The sequence below is a fragment of the Macrobrachium nipponense genome, chromosome 5, assembly GCF_015104395.2.
Source record: "Macrobrachium nipponense isolate FS-2020 chromosome 5, ASM1510439v2, whole genome shotgun sequence".
NCBI classification, from domain to species: domain Eukaryota; kingdom Metazoa; phylum Arthropoda; class Malacostraca; order Decapoda; family Palaemonidae; genus Macrobrachium; species Macrobrachium nipponense.
Genome location: NC_061107.1, coordinates 126,698,146 through 126,715,912, shown reverse-complemented (window position 1 = coordinate 126,715,912; position 17,767 = coordinate 126,698,146). Strand labels below are relative to the sequence as shown.

Sequence of the window (17,767 nt, the reverse complement as noted above, 5' to 3'; positions counted from 1 at the left end):
AATCTTTTCTCCATCTAATGTTATTTCATTCCTTTGTGCTTATTGTCCCCATTACTTCTCAACTATCCTAGTTTCTAATATATAGAGAAAGCAAATACAGGCAGTCCCCGGTTATCGGTGGACTTGGTTCATGGCGGTCCGGTTTTATGGGGCTTGTCTGGCGCCACAAAAAAATCGCCTGATAATAGAATTATGGCACTGATACATACCTAACAGAGGCGCCATTAGCTGGTTATCAGAGTATAAATTGCTGAGTTTTGGTTAATGGCAATTTTCGTTTATCATCAAGCCTGTTGGAACAGAACTCCCACCGATAACCTGGGACTCTGTATTAAAGTTTTGACCTTTAAAACAACCTCTGACCATAATAATTAGGTAAAATAAATTGAGGAAAAATAGCTACTTCCCCCCAAGTTGTCTAAATGCCAAGTTTCAGCACATTAAAGAAAATGGAGACTGATAATATTGTACTGGTGTAGTAGTAATAACTGTAAAATATGAATACCACTTAAAACAATACCCTGTGACATATTCAAATGTAAAAATAATGTAAAATTAAAGGTGTTTTCAGTTTCCTAAAAAGCTTTTGTAATAATAACAAAGAATTATCATTTCATTACACTTCATACTGGTAACTGCTCCTAAGACAACTGCTTGAAGGTAAGAAAAAATGTACTTACCGAAAAAACTGTGGATGGGCTTCTTTGTGCTAGGTGTCGTATGAGTCTTTTCATTCTTGCCTTCTGAATCTTTTTCACAATTATCTACATCCATTGGTACCTCTTTACCATCTTCCTTTTCTGCTTTTTGTACTCCATCACTCTGTGCCTTCTCCCCATCAGCTACCTGAGGAGAGGATTCAGCCTTATCCTCTTTCTTGCTATCTTCTGTTTTTAACTTCTTAATCATGTTTTGCTGCTTGGATTCCATACTGTCACTTTTACGTTTCATTTGTTTCCTGGCTGAAATTGAAACTGCATTATTCCAATGACAATTTATGGGTTATGAGGTTAACTCAATAAAAACTGTGGCACATTTTTTTAAAATCGCCTATAAATGTAACAATAAATTTACATAAAACATCCATTTCTTTTAAGAACTATATTAAAAGGAAAAAACTAGGGCTAGGTGAATGAAATGTATTAATTTTGATTCTCAAAATTGTATAGACATAATCTATTTATCCATGTGTTTGTTTCCTCAAAAAATATCTCGAAATAACTGAGTTCAATATACTGTGGAGAGACTGACAAAAAGGCAACTCAAAATTGATGCCCTCTTTATTCATATGTGGAGAGACACTTTGAATGCTCCTTGGTTTCTTTTGTTGTACTAGGTAAGGAATTTACTTGAATATAAAACAGATGTTATAGATTAAAAAGTCTAAATTCAAACTACATCTGCTAACTGAAGCTATTGTAACCATTGCAAATATGACATCATTCCATAAGTTGCAAATATGACATCATTCCATATGTAAAGTAGAAAATTACACATACTGTAATCACATGAATTAAGAATTAAGAATGACAAATGGACGACAAAATGCAAATTGAGTGACCATAAACATAACACAGGGTGTGTAAAAAGCCTTTGTACAATTTAAAAAATATATTCCAAAAGCCATTTATACATTCTCTGCAGTTATCAAAAGTTTTTGGTTACTTTGTATTTGTATTTCAGGTACCCAAATGAAGAGAGAGGAACTACTGTTAAATGAACCCCTAAAAAATGGTTACCCCTCAATTAAAAGCCAAATGGTTTACTGAAACAAAATTGGATACAACGTAGATTCAGCCAAACTACAGAACTAAATATGGAAGAGAACCACCATCACGTCCGTCAATTAGTGAATGGTACAAGAAATTTATGGAGACAGTGTTGCATAAAGGTTATCGTAGACGACCAACATCATCTGAGGAAAACACTGATTGTGTAAGACAAGCCTTTCATTGTTCTCCTACCAAGTCCATCCATGCTGCTGCCAGGCACTTGCATCTACCACATTCAAAAGTGCACAAAGTCTTACACAAGACCTTGTGACTGTACACTTACAAAAGAGCAACTCATACAGACACTGAGTCAAATGATTAACCATGACAGAAAAAAAGTTTGCAGTTAACATGCTGGAATGAATTTCTGAGGATGAAACATTCCTCAACCAAGTTTATGTTAGTGATGTGGCAACCTTTCCTGATTCTGGGAAACTGAACACACATTAGAAAATCTGGGGATCAAAACATCCCCATGTGACTATGGTACTTCACCGAGATAGTCCAAAGATGAATGTGTGGTGGGGAGGGATTATGTGCAAATGAATCATTGGTTCATTTTTCTTCAACAAGACATCAATTACTGCACACAACTAAATGCCTTTCAACCAACCATGAATTTCCAGCAAGAAGGTGCACCACCACATTGGGGACTTTATGTTCATGGGTTCCTCAATCAAACTTTCAAGTCTGGTGGATTAGTTGGCTCAATTCTCTGGTTACATCATTCACCATATCACTCCCCTGGACTTCTTTCTATTGGAAGGATGGATTATGAAATTTAGGGGCAAGCCCAAGCACTAGGACCTATGTATTTTGGTCATTCACTGCTGTAGTGGAATAAAATAAATAACTTAAATAATTAATGAAATGTGAATGGAGATGATGATAACCTACAGGGAATGAAAAAATGGTTAAATATGAATAAAAGTGCAAGTGCAGATGCTTGTATGCATTAGGTAATTGGTAGACTTTGATCTTGGTAAAATAAGTCAAATTTTAAGAATTTTACAAGGTTGTCGACATCAACAAATCTCCTAAAATATATGCAGTTTGTTTCCCTGAAAGACAAAATTTCTTGCAGGCAGCACCATATATTGGACAAGACACCAGAATGTGCTCAACTGTCAACAGACTGCCACAGCTACCACAGACTGGAGCATCACTAAAGCTGTCTATCGGGAATGATCGATACGCCGTCTCATATAAACAATTTCAGTCCTCCTATCTCTATGAAATGAAGACTGCCAAAAATTCAAATCATATAAAACTGCCTTCAGTTTCTTATTTGTGGCAAGGAGGTTTGAGGACCATTGCTCCTGCCATTTGTGGTGTACATAGCTTTAGACAGGAGACTTCATGTCAACGTATAGGACTTCATGGATATCCAATGATCTTTGATTACATACCCTTTATGCTTCGCTAACAGATCTTTCACTACCTTTGATCACCACAAGGGTTGGAACCAACAGCACCAAATAGATTTGTACTTGCAAGAAATTTGAAAAAGCCACTCATGAGCTTTGAAAATTAAAGGATGGGATGAATTGAGACTATTTACTTTCCAAAACATTTCTAGAATCCGAATATATTACAAATGTCTTTTTGTTGATGTGATCAACAACAGCTAATACTCTATTAATTGCAGAAAGTTCTGCTGTATATGTCGAAGCCAAAGGAGGAGCATAGAAGCCTCATAAAAATCTTTTGTAATTATGGTTAGCCCAACTCCTCTCTCGACTTGTTCCTTCTATGGAGTTATGTTAAAGATACTGTATCGTGTATCGAATAAAGATATGAGACATCAATAACCTCAAGCAAAAGAACACTGATGCCACTGCCACCACTGATGGACTATGCTACAGCAAACAAGGCAAGGAATCGAGTACTGTCTTGACGTACTTCATGCAACTAATGGGTATTAAGTGAGGCAAAATAACTACTAGGACTCATTTTGCAATAATTTCCACATATATGTCTGTTCATGCTTTTGTAATATGTATATTTGTAATGAGACCTTATGGACACCCTGTATATGTAATACCTGTTTTCCTTAATGGCGGCACTGTTTCTGGTGAGAAACCTACAGATGTATTGGAACTCTTTATCTTAGAGTTGTCACTAGATGATGAAACAGAAGGACTAGAAATAGCATCATCTTCCTCACTCTCCTTTGCTTGATCCTTGACACCATTTTCCTCTTCCATCTTGCCATTTTGTACAGTACTTTTTTTTATTGGCGATCCCTTTCCTTGTTTTCCTTTGCCAGTTCCCTTCTTCCCTTTTCCATCTGGAGTACTTTTCTTATTTTCTTTCTCCTCATCTGATTTACTGGGTGATGTGCTGAGAATGATAAAAAAAAAAAAAGTTCAGACCACCAACTACCAAGAACTAAATTGAAAATTATATGGTACGAGTAACTAGTATACAGTTGCTTGGAAATCTACTGCACTGTATCACAACTAACTACAAAACAGAGACATTTCAAAGTTTTTATTTAAATTAAAAGGAGTTGGAGTGGTTGGACAAAAGAAAGTGGTCCAGAAAATAGGAGAGATGAAGTAGAAGGATCTAAAGAAGGAACTGGAAAAGTAACCATATTGTTGCATTAACAAGTAGGCTAATAGTTAGAAATGCTGGACATTTAGACTGAAGAAAGGAAGCTGGAATTAAGGTAAAATAAACGTCTTAAAGTGGTTGCAAGCAGGGACTGAAGGGGTGCTGCAAACACACTTTAGTAATGCCCACAAACACCCCACACAAGGTACACTAACAGCACTACCCTCCTACATGTGAAAGTTCAGAGTGAAGCATTCTACAATTGGAACCTTAAAATAGACAAAAATAATTTCTCTAACCTAAGTCAAATATTATTTAGGTTTTTAGAGCAATATATCACAGTACAGTAAAGTTCAAATGTCAAAGTACAAAAATCTGGTTTACTTTACCTAGTTGATGGTTGAGCTTCATCTTCACTATCACTTCCAATAACTCGCGCCTTTTTACGTGGCACTGCTTTGATTGGGGAGTCTTCCTGGGTAGACTTCCCTTTAGATCCTCTGGTAGACTTCCCTTTAGATCCTCTGAAAAAAAAATCATACACATGACTAAGAAACATTTGAAAAAGTTACACAATGAAACATAAAAATAAGATAAAAATGTTCTAGTCTGCATGCACAAAGCTGTAACTAATAACACATTTCGGATTATGTCAATTATCATTCACAAAAATAATAGAAAACCACTTTCTACAAGCTAACAAATATCATAAGGAACATGAAAGAATTACATTATTAAAAATTCACACGACTTACTTCTCCTCTGGTTTTTGCTCTGGTGTGCTGTTTTCTGATTCACCTTCAGGCTTCTTTACTTTAGTTGCAGAAAAGAATGACCTATAAAGTAAGTCAAGATTAAAAATCTAGTATATGAGCAGCAAATGACAGAAAATTGGATACCATTTTTAATTTTAAAAACATACATGTTTCTTCTACACACACAAAAAGCTATCTTACAAGCCTATGGAGTAGCCTTGTGAGTTATATACAAAAAGCATGAAGCATCTTCTCAGGTGAGTATGCCAGAAAGAGGGACTTCCTTATGGTAACAAATGTCACTACTGCCTTCATGAGCAGAGACTAATAGCAAGGGAGCCAGGCAAGCACTCACAATATTTTATTAAATCATAAATAATCTTACTGCATCTCAACATAAAGTCCAAGTGTTCAAGCCCTTGTCTTGTGACATTACATGCAATTCCACGTGTTTACCACTTGAAGAACAAAACAATATGATGGCAAAGACAACTTCGAATGGCTTTGTAGAAAACATGTTTTATGATAAAAATGGTTTCCATTACAAACTATAAACATGAAAAGCCTAAATCACAATTTAGTAGGGAAGATGAAGTAGATGAGCCCCTACAGAGAAAAGTAGACCCAGTTACAAGAAGTTCAGTTCCATTTCGATCACAAAAATCAAGGCTACACAAAACCTTGGAAATCATGAAATCATGGAAATTTCAACAAATAATGAATTTACCGGGGAAGACATAAAAGATAGGATGGCTGTTTTATGATGAATTGTTTGCGAGTTGGATACTGTACTCTTCATGCCTATTTAAGTATAGTACAATATAAAATCAATACAGTACTGTACATTTTTTTCATCCTAAAACACAATACTACACAGTATACATACAATATTGTACATATGTACAGAATAGGTGCACAAAACAAAATTTGAACTTACGGGAGCCCTCTGAACACAATATCAATTTGCGATCCTGTGTTTATAAGTAAGGTGGTGTCTATTAAAAAAAAAACACACTTCTATAATTATTAGGGATGAAGTTATGAAGAGGATAAGAATAAATTATACTGGGATTCTCCCCAACAAAGAGCATATGACCCATAAAATGATGGGTTCCCAAGAATAAACACTATGAGATTTACCAGTCACACCACATAGATATGATCAAGCTTACACAATGATGTATTGAGCTGCCAATGACTGCTAGATTTGGGGGGAGCAAATTAAAAAAAAAAAAAAAAAAAAGCTGGAAAAAACCCAAAGCTCCTATGAGCATGTAAAACTCCACAAAAGTACTTTTTCATTAAAGGCAATGGTGACAACAAGAAGCCTAACCTAATTTCTGAATGATAAGCTACCTCCACAACTTTAAAACTGGGACGAGATCATAATATAAGCTAGGCTTAAAAACAAAAAATCTGCCCATAATCATGAATATCACTTTACCTCTAGACTATGCCCTACTCATTTTTTAGTGTCCCATCAATTCCAACAGCTTTTCTTTTAGATTATGCTACATGTCTACTGATACACAATAGCCTAGCTAACCTACATCTATCAACACATGTCAAAATCACCCTTTATTTCTTAAGTAGGAAAGGTGGTACATTGGGTAATTTTTCATTATCTTAATACAAGTTCTTGATTTTGGGTTTTTTTGCTTTGCTCCTAGGTCTAATAAAATCATGCTACAATCCATTGTGACTTTATTGTCATCAGGACATTTACTAAAAAATTTTGTTACCCACTTGAATTTTATTCAAGTACTACTTTGTTTATGTATGATATTCATGTGGGGTGGGATAATAATCGGAATTTCTGCCAAGTGCACAATGAGTAAAGACGGCTAAAAAATTTGGAATTGACTACATTTTATTTTTATCTGGTACGTACATAGACAATGCTGAAACCTAACTGTTTCTTTTGTGCTAAGCTTCTTGGTTCCCTTGGTGGACACAGGTAACTTGTTCCTTGGATAATTTGTGGTAAATTTTTAACTTTAACACCACAATCACTCCCATGAACACCATGTTTATTACCGACCCTATATGGACAACTGTTACACTACAACATACACAAATGACAACTGAGATACCAGGCCATAATTTAGGCTAAGCTAAAAGAAAATTTGCCAATATTCATTAACATCACTTTGCCTCTAGCCTAAGCTACAGTGTTTTTGCATCCTATACCATTATAATTTCAACATCTTTTCTTCTAGCCTAAGTTACATGTATTCTGTTGCAACAGTAGCCTAGATGAGACATATTAGTGCTGATTTTAAAAATCACAATATTTTTAAGTACATTGTATTTTTCCTAACTATACAAACCTAAGGTCCTTTACATTAGGAATTACTTTTAGTGAAGGTGGAAATGGCAGTTGAACTTTCAAAAAAGGTTTGTATAATTAGGAAAAATAGAATTTTTGCTACTCTAAAAAATTTTGATTTTTTCCTACAGGATATACAAACCATTGGTTGGAGGGAGGAATCTGTGTCTCCTAAGACCTGACTGGAGTTTGCCACACATGAGATTCTCTTCCTGTCTGAAAAAGCGAGGAAGAGAACCTTGCCTCTGACACATTGATTGGAATACAGGAACTGTGAGATCAAATGTCAGACCTCTGGGGCATTTTTGAATGAGCGAGATAAATGTGACCTCAACAAAAATAGGCTAAGATGAACCTTTGAGTGTTGGAGAGAGTAAGACAATTACAAGTACGTATTGGGTTTGAGTTATGTCAGGGTCTCCTTCAACCCCTTGCAAGAGGAAGTATAGTTGGATTGCTGCTATAAATCTAGGAAAAGAAAAATAGAATGGGTGCTCGATGAACAACTTACCTGCATCAACCGCCAGCTCGAAGGAAGATGAGGAGGATGAGAGGGAAGGAGAAGGCAAGGCTAGTCAATCCCACAGTCATTCTGACATCCACAACCAAATGTCTTAAGCGAGATGCAACCGCCCCATTAAAGGAGCCGGGTAAGCTACACAATTTGTTGAGCAGCCACCAAAGGTCCCAAGGAAAAAGTGTCCCAGGACTTGTGAGCAATGTACTGAGGGTAGAAAGAGGTGAAAGTGGTCTGGTGTGATCACACACATGCTTTCAGTACTTGAGGAAGCAGCAGGTTCTTCCAGGACGTGAGGGTTGGAGTGATACCCAACTTCGTGAACTATTGGGCAGAAGGTACTGGTGTTGTCTTTGCCGGCAGCATAGTACACTCTCCTGATAGTCGCACAAAGCCAGAAAGAAATCGCGTTCTTGGATGAGCTAGTGCTAACGAGAGTTGTCGACACTCAGGTCAAAACATCGAATCCTTTTCAGATAGCACTGCAGCCCTCTTAACGGGACAAAGTAGCACCTCATCTGGGTCATTATCTACAAAGTCCTCTAGGAAGGAGATCATGAAGGACATGAAACTGTCGTCAGAGACTGCTGGATTCTGAGTCTTCCCCATCCCCTCGAGTGTTTAACATCAAAGGAGAGTCCATACAACTACCCTACTCTCTCTACAGATGCCAGGGCCAGCAGGAAGATGGCCTTGATGGTCAGATCCATGTCTGACATTTTTTAAGAGAGCTCCTCACCATATTACGACTTAAAAGTAAGAAAACCAGGCCCCCCCACCTACATACCTAATACAGCAAAATTATAACCAGCACCCCTTGGGGTATGTAGTATTATTTTATACTGGCAACTTACAAAAGTTGATTGGCTGTTGGATGTTCTGCTTGCTTTGGAAATTGTAAGTTACGTAAGCTTACATGTTGGCCTACTGCAATCTGTATTTGACAAACATACTATTCTGATTTTTTTTTTGGGGGGGCATTTTCAATCATTCCATTCTAGATTTCAGACAGAATAGGAGTCATCAACATGCCTTTTCCTAACAATACCATTGCTGGTGGGCAAAAAGCCTTTCTACTTCACTACTGTATCAGACGAATGTTGATCATTAAAGTTAATCTGCACCTTTTTTTCTAAGTAATGGTTTAGTCGTGTGTTGCTGGATGCACGATTAAGTGGGGAAAGGGGAGCCCAGTATCCTGGCAGCGAAAGTGAAAAGGAAAGGAGAAATAAGGGGCTGGCAACCATTAACTGTCCAACTCATGCAAGCCTTATAGAGGATTAAGATGAAAAAGAGCAGTGGGACAGAGCACTTTGTAACCTGACCTAAATTACTCAGGAGGTATAAGGTAGAGCACTTGCTCAGTAAATGAGTAATATTGTTGCTAAGTTCAAAAGACCCACAGAACAGCCCCGCCATGCTACACTACCACTGAAAATTAGTCTGCCAACCATGGTCGAGAGCGACGTTCCAATAATATTTTCATGCCACCACCAACACATGGACAGAAGTTTTCACCCACACGTATCTACTTCATCCTATCTTTCAAGTGGAAGTTGATCTTTATGAAATAACATAACCTTATGCAAATTATTAGAGCATAAAAGCATTTGTGTATTGAAATATTCAGATTTACATATTTTTGTTGACATAGTTTCAGAAAACTGTTCAAAATGCATGCAATTTCACTGCAGAAAATTTACCCATTGCAGTATATTTATTTATTTTAACCCATATACCAACAGTAAATACATAAAATTATAATCCATTAATTTACAGTAAAAAAATAACAACAGACTTCACAGGAACAACAGCTGGAATTCACAGAAAATGGATCGATAAAAAGTACCAATGAATTTCAGACTGTTCCACTATTAAGAATGCAGACACAGACAGCTTGCCCTCATATGAAAGTTGTTTGAAACTACTGGATTCCAAACCTTTATGGAAAGCAAAATAATATGTATTTTTATTTAAATATTTATTTTGTCATGAAATGTTTTTTCTCTCATGTTAGGAGAAGTTAACAGACTTAAAAACTTAAAAGCATGAGCAACTTTGAGAATATTTTTTTCACATTTTGAGAAATTAATACGGCACTACATGAGAATACATATGCAATGTATTAAGCAAGAAAGAAACCTTACCCTGTCATACATATAGTGTGCACAAAACACTTGACTAAGTTAAATTAGGCAGAAGCATTGTCTGCCATGTTCGCTTTTGCCCACCAGCATACTGTGCATGGGCCCGATATGTTTCGTTTGTTTACAAACATCATCTCTCCAATTAATTGTCTTCTGTACAGTACAGGGTACAGGCAGTCCCCGGGTTACGACGGGGGTTCCGTTGTTGAGACGCGTCGTAAGCCGAAAATCGTCGTAAGCCGGAACATTGTCAAAAATCCTAAGAAAACCTTACTTTTAATGCTTTTGGTGCATTCAAAACTATGTAAACTGCATTCTTATTGCATTTTTCATCAAAAAAAACTTTAAATATTGATTATTTTGCATTTTTGGTGTCATATTTCATCTGCCAGATCAGCGTTTGTAAGCGTCGTAACCCTGGAAATAATTTCTGATGAATATAATTGAAAAGCGTCGTAACCTCAGAACATCGTAAACCGGGACTGCCTGTATATTCATCACCAAAGGACTGGTACTATCCTAAAAACAGTACCCATTTTGCACGTAAACTGGTACTTACCACCTGAGGGACACAGCATTAGTCTTCAGTTTAGCAGGTATATATACCTACTTAGGCTGGACACAGTAGGGTAAATGACTGAGCAGTTACTTAGCAGCCATGATCCTGGAATGCAGCCACCTTCCCAAAAAATTACTTCAATTTGATGCCATGAGCATCAGTCAAGAGCTGTGGCCCATCAAGACGGCACAGCGAGACCTCTATGCTCATCTCAAAGTGTTTCCTAAATTGCGAAAAAAAAAAGGCATATTCAAGCACATTTTAGGGAAGTGGCCATGTTCCAAGAGAGGTGGCCGTAAGTTACCGCTCAGCCTATCATAAAATTTTGAACTAAAAAAAATAAATTTCCTGGTTAGGTTGGTTTGTATGTTAGGCCTATGTCAATTTCTTGCCGAATGAATAGCTTTAGGCCTCAATCAGCGGGTAAAATGGGATTTGCCCATTTTGTCACCAGTCCGGTTCATCCCATTTTTTAACCTGTTTCGTCACCATATAAAAATATTAAAATGCAAGTGTAAAAATGTTGGTTAAACACACTCATAAAATAGTTATTTTGGAGGACAAATAGTTTATTACCTTTGTTTTATGATGTAGGTAGCATAATTTCAGCAGAATGCTAAACCCCTAAAAATACTGTAGTGAATGCCCTAAGAAATAAAACTGAGGCAATGGATTAGATTGCCTCTTTATCCATTTCAGACCTTATGAAACACTGTTTCAGGCAAACCTGGCAAGTGCCACATAGATGATTAGAATGTAGCTATCCCAACACTCATTATTTCCATCCATACCCACTTCCCCTCCTTCAAATTAGGATAAACAACCAAGTGGACTGGCCAACTCACCGACTACCGCGGTTTTAGCCACCCTCCGAAAAAGTACTTTAACACGTCCTGACACCGGAGATGGTCATCAGTCATGAGTTGTTGGTGGTGATAGCAGGAGCTCAAGACCTCTACTCTCCTTTCAAAGTAAGTATTTTCTCCAAACTTTAGAAATTAAGGCCATATTTTAAAATTTAAACAGAGGGTATTGAAAAGTGTGGCCAACGCAGCGCACACTACCCCAAAACGCTTTCGAAATTTTTACTTACCATTAAAAAAGTTTAAAAGACTGACACCATCTCGATGTTTGCGGAATCGCTCGTGTCAACAAACTTCCCATTTCCTGTGCTAAATCCGCACACCACTTGTACCCATAGATGCTAGGGCACTTTCATCACAACAATCGTAAACCCGACCTCTAACCAGTACTTATTCAAGGGGAGTACGGCACTCTTTGCGGCGTTTTGCACTCTTCAATTGTTTATCAGTGTTGTCAATTGGTATGTGTTTACCGTCCAAACTGGGTAAAAGACTTACACAAAACCGGGGAAATAAGTGAAATTAGCGAATCTACTTGTAGTATATATACATATTACAGCAATCTTATCATTACTGCATTACTATGACAACTAGAATTCATGGAAACAGTTTGTAAATGCTTGGCAACGATGAGTCATTTTTCGTCGTGTCGTCTGCTCGTAAGTATACATCAGAAATATTTGTAATTTTTCGGGGTTAATTTGGTTGCAAAAAAGGGATAATAGACATGAATTAACTAAACATTTTGAAGTATAGCTAAACTAAATAATGAGTAAAATAAACAATTAAGGGAGTAAAGTAAACAATTAGGGGAATAAAGCTTTGCACCTCATAAACAGTGTAGTCGTCTGCTGGTCGTAACTGTTTGCGGAATGAGTGCTTAGGAACCAGGAACAGCAACGTGGTTCAAGTGTAATTTGGAGTGAATTAAGACCAAAATGTGTATAATTACAATCAAATAAGCACTGTGGAGTTTCAGTTGTGATGGCAGTAAAAATAAAACCACCGATTACAAGGTAAAAATTAATTCAGTTCAAACCATGACCCCGTTAATAAAAAGTTTCATACTTTCACTACTAATATAGGCAACAAAATGTTGTTTTACTGTGCTGATTACAACTGCAATCTTGAGTAAGATCAATAAACATTACATATATATGCTAACATTGTTCAAATGAGTGCTGGGAAGGCTGGGAAAGATGGTGGATTGTCTGTGGTTAGAACAGCCAACCACGCGATTGCCGCCATTTTGGATTTCAAAACTGCCTTGAAAACATATTTTACGAAGAGCTCACATGTTTATTTTAGTTCGTATGGGGCTTTCATATATCACATTATGTTGACGAAAATGGATTTCATTTTATTTTAAATAAGTTTTTAAATATACTTACTGGTAGTTACATATATATAGCTTAATCCCGCCGATTCGTCGCGCGCACGGCAGAAATTCAAAATTCGCGGCTATCGCCGATAGACGGTCAGGTGATCATACCTGTGCTCCCTCTATGTAGGTATCTGGAACCATTCCCATTTGTCCTCAGAAATTCCATGCCCCTGTTCTCAGAGGGGAGGAGGGTGGGACCTTTTATATATGTAACTACCAGGTAAGTATATTTAAAAAAAAAAAAAAAAAACTTATTTTAAAATGAAAATACCATTTTTAAATATCTAACTTCCCTGGTAGTTACATATATATAGCTGATTAACACCTTTGGTGGTGGGTTAGAGAACCTATACACCGTTGGGAATTCGTAAAATAATTGCTACAATCAGCTGACAATAATAATCTGGTTCTTACCTGATAAGGAAGCTGGCTTCAAAGTTTTCTGCCTCATAAGCCTGCATTCCTTGAGAGACCAGCGATCCACCCAGGGGGCTGTGGAAGTCTTCTGTGGGGCTGTCACACGGTCTCGACCTTAACATGACTAGACCACCACCCTTGCTATCCTGGCAAAGCCATGGACAATGAGTTGACCACCTGACCAACTAACACACTAAAAACACACACCATAAAAAAAAACCTGACTAAGACTTGCATCCCAGACTGTGGAAGGTTGCGGCAACCTTCACAGACAACCTGTGATACCAAGTTCAAGAAAAGCAAGGGTATAGAAAAAATAAAGAGAGGTTACCGGTTAGAGGCAGTAGCACCTTCTCCAATTACGGCGCCGGAGGCAACGTACGGACCCAGGGAGCAACAATCTTCATATTGGGTCTGTACCTCTTTGAGGTAGCAATCTGCGAAGATCGACTTGCTTCTCCAAAAGGTTGCTTCTAAAATAGCCTTCATCGACTTGTTGTGGCGATACGCCATCGAAGTAGCCACAGCTCTTACCTCGTGCGCCTTTACTTTGAGGATTGGAAAGCTTTTCTCCTCACAGTTCTGGTGAGCTTCCCTTATCAAGTCTTTTATAAAGAACGCCAGTGCATTCTTAGACAAAGGCAGTGAAGGCTTCTTTACCGAACACCAGAGATTATCCGTCTGTCCTCGTAAGTGTTTGGTTTTTGTAAGTAAAACTTAAGGGCTCTCACTGGACAAAGTCCTCTCTCTCTCCTGTCCAACTAAATGAGATAACCCTGGGATGGTAAAGGATCTAGGCCATGGATGCGAAGGATTCTCATTTTTTGCTGAGAAAAAGCCCAGTTGTAGCGAGCAGACTGCATTTTCCCCACTGAAGCCTACATTCTTGCTAAAGGCTTGCAGTTCTCCTATTCTCTTGGCCGTTGCCAACGCAACCAAGAATAGAGTCTTCTTGGTGAGGTCCTTCCATGAAGCCTTGTCGAGGGGTTTCGAACCTACTCGAAGTTCAAAAAAAGAACAGAAAAAACAACATCCAAAAGTTCCAAGAGGGGGGTTGGATTGTCCCTCCTTTTAGCTGTCTCGAAAGTACCTTATTGAGGTTTCTGAGAGAGTCTTTGTCTCCTGATACGTCAATGTTCCTATGACGAAAAACTCGGATATATGCAAGCATACTACGGGTATCCTTTGTGGGTAGAAGACAGGCTAGTTTCTGTTGGTTTCTTTAGAAACAACAAAAAGTCTGCTACTTTGAATCTAATAGGAGGTTATTGGAAGAGGGAAATGGGTTTCTAATCCTGCCACCATTCCTCTAAAGTACGTTCCCCACTTAGATTGATATAATTTTGATTCTTGTGGACGTCCTCCTTCCATCGCTCATTGCGATGCTCTCGCAGCTTCCTCGAAAAGCCCTTTGCTTCCCTTTTTCACACAGGCAAAGCCCTTTGCTTCTTTGCCAGTTTTTCGATTAGTTTAAAAACAAGGCAAGTTGCGGTTGTTGGAAGCGAGAAGATTTTGATGGTGTATCCTCTCTAAAGTTGTGGGCTTGTTTTGAGTAGATCGCTTTACCGACAGGGTTACGTGAATCTAGGGGATGTTCTACCAGCCAATTCCATCCCTTCCGTCCGGATCCAAGGTCCTCTTGTGGGCCAAAACGGAGCTATCAGGATCATTCGGTTGGGAAATTGGGCGTTGACTGATTTCCTCTGAAACTTTTTCAGGACCTTCTGTCGTGAGGAATCTTGAGTGGGGTGGGGGGGAAGTCGTATGCGTTTGTGTGAGTCTTTTTTGTCCCAAGTTCCGAGTGCGAGGAAAGGTTGCCCACTTGCTACTTGCTTTCTTGATCTTCGGAATTGGCGCGCAATAAAAAGGTAGTCTCTTTGTTTTTCTTCTGCGTTCGCAAAGAGGTTCTATTGTTGGTTGTCCCCACATTTCCCAAAGTCTGCATTGCATTACATCGTGATTGTAGGGTCCACTCCGTCGTGAGCACCTGTCTTTCTCTGCTGAGGAGTAATCCGCAGCCCCTGACGTTAGTCTTCCTCTCCTTCTATGAAGCGGAGTTAGGATGCGTAATTGTTCCTCTCCCCTTTCGCCAACAACAAAATGCATTACTTTGGCTGCCTTTGTCGTAAAGGGGAGTACCGAACGAGTGCCTCCCTCTGCTTCTTTATGTAGGACTAACGCCGTTGGTGGTTGCTACCGCTTCTCTGACCTGCGACTACCTTGTTCTCGATCTTTCCTCCTGGAAGTGCTGAATGGGCTAATTGAATTGGCCTGTCAGCTCCTTCACCATTGATAATTGCCCATTCATTTTGATATTTCTTGCCATATAGAACCAGAGATCCCTCGTCCTTTCCCCCCAGTGTTCTGCCCCCACCCCATCCCCTGGTCCTGATGCATCTGAATACGCAAAACTAGGTCGGGGGTTTTTTCTGTTGTTGAAGTTCGAGGCCCTCTTGCAAAGTTTCTTGTTGTCGTTAGTTCCACCAACTCAATTGATCCTTGAATTCCCCGCGGAACGGAATTACAGGGAATCCAGGCTCTTAGGTCTTTGTCTCTCGTTCCAATAACTTGCTTAAGATGAAAACTGAAGATGGGACGAAGGTGGTAGTCTTCCCAGAGAGAACGAATTGCCTCGAAGTCGAGGAAAAGGGTACCCCAGCAGACTCATTCCACTCCCATCGCCTGAGCAGGACCGCATCTCCCTAGGAAGAGCTTCACCTTTCTTAAGCACTCCTAGAATGCGGATTCGGGGCTGGAAAAGGCCCGAAAAATCCACTGGACTGAATCCCTCATTCCCCAGGTATATGATGTCCTTGCGAAGGATTCAGATTGTGATTTGTCTGAGATTTCAACTAACAGGCCCCAACTGTTTGATGTTAACTTCATTTAGTTTGCTTGTAAGATCCTCCAGACCGCTTTACTTGCTACTTGGCTCTGATTATCCCAGGTTCGTCCAGGTACATTCGAAAAATCCCGTACCCACCACTTGCCAGATGTAAAGCCTCACCGGGATACGGTTCGAAACAACTCTGGAGTGAAAACGTAAGGAGGCCGTGTTTTAGTCCGAAAACAAAGTGCTTCTGAACTGATACGTTTTTTGGAACCGACATGAAACAAATCTCAGGTATTTCCTGTTTAATCCTTGGGTGCAATGGGGACGTGGAAACTACGCGTCCTGCAGGTTTCTGTATCGGACAACCGATCCTAGTCCCCCTGTCCTGGTGCCTGCTAGGACTGACGCTGCTGTTTCCCATCGCAAAAACTTGACCTTGCTTAACGAATTTGTTCAGAAAGGGCTTACCGTCCAGGACGGGTGTCCTCCAACCCCCCGAGTTCTTTGGCACGAGAAAAAAAGTCTGTTGTTTAAAATCCGTCGAAAGAGGTGTTTTCTTACTATCTCGTATCGCCACGCTTTTTGAACAGACTCATCATTGATACACGACCATGGTTCCTGCAAGCAAGCTGTTTTGCTTTGTTTTCCTGAATAAGGTTGGCTGTTCAACTCTAAACGGCTCTTGGTGCTGACTGAAAGAGGGGGCTTCTTTAGGGAAGGGGATCTTGTATCCTTCCTTTCAGAACCATCGATTGTCCATTCGTCCGCTCCCAGAAAAAAGGCGCCTTAGTTTCCCACTTCTTGCCAGTAGTGAGAAAGTCTGGCTCCCACACGTGTCTGGAGGCTGACAAAATCATTTCTTGGGTTTAGGCTGCAGCTTAGGGGTTTTCCTGGGTGCCTCCAGCAGCCGTCCTCTGGGTTTCCTCTCGCAAAAAGTCATTCCCACGAAAGGGCTGACGCGTGGGAGGAGTCTCCTTCTCTTTCCTGGCTAAAAAAGTTAGCCAGAAGGACCTTCCTAGCAGTCCTAGTAATCAAATCTTGCGTAGCTTGTTGCGCAAGAGCAGCCGACAAATCCTTAACCAGCTCTGAAGGGAATAGCTGCTTCGTTAATGGAGCATATAAAAGTTCCGACTTCTGCGCCAACGTCATCCCGACGAAAGAAAAGAACAAAACATAGCCCTCTTCTTAAGAATGCCCGCTGCGAATAGGGCCGTTAGCTCGACAGTGCCGTCCCTTACTGCTTTATCTAGACAGGCAATCAAATGCATTAGTGTCTCGTTCTTGCCGTCGGACACGTCCGCGAGAGCTCAAGAGTCCAATCCATTAAACTGAAGACTTCAATGGTTCTGAAAAATGCCCTTCAGTAAGTGGTCTATTTCAGAACCGGACACATAATCTTAGCCTTGGACATGGCAGTCCTACGCGATGCATCTACAAGCCTGGAGAAGTCTCCTTGGGAGGAGGCAGGAACTCCCAAACCGAGAGCTTCCCCAGTCTCGTACCACGCTCGAGCGAGAGGCCAATCTCGTAGGAGGGAAGGAAAAGGTAGTCCTACCCTGTTCCTTCTTCTTGTAAATCCAATCATTCACAACGTTGAAAACCGCTTTCTTGGCCGATCTAGCCAACACCGTC

The 17,767-nt window shown here is 39.5% G+C and overlaps 1 protein-coding gene across 1 annotated transcript in view; it reads right to left on the bottom strand.

The window, feature by feature from the left end:
• The window catches only part of LOC135215627 (DNA ligase 1-like), a 189,912-nt gene that overhangs the window by 165,106 nt on the left and 7,039 nt on the right, over positions 1-17,767 (bottom strand). The window contains exons 2-5 of the mRNA XM_064250542.1: positions 5,087-5,167; positions 4,721-4,855; positions 3,817-4,115; positions 681-962 (exon numbers count right to left, since the gene is read on the bottom strand). Of these exons, the coding sequence (XP_064106612.1) occupies positions 681-962; positions 3,817-4,115; positions 4,721-4,855; positions 5,087-5,167 (797 nt within the window). The remainder of the gene's footprint in view (positions 1-680; positions 963-3,816; positions 4,116-4,720; positions 4,856-5,086; positions 5,168-17,767) is intronic.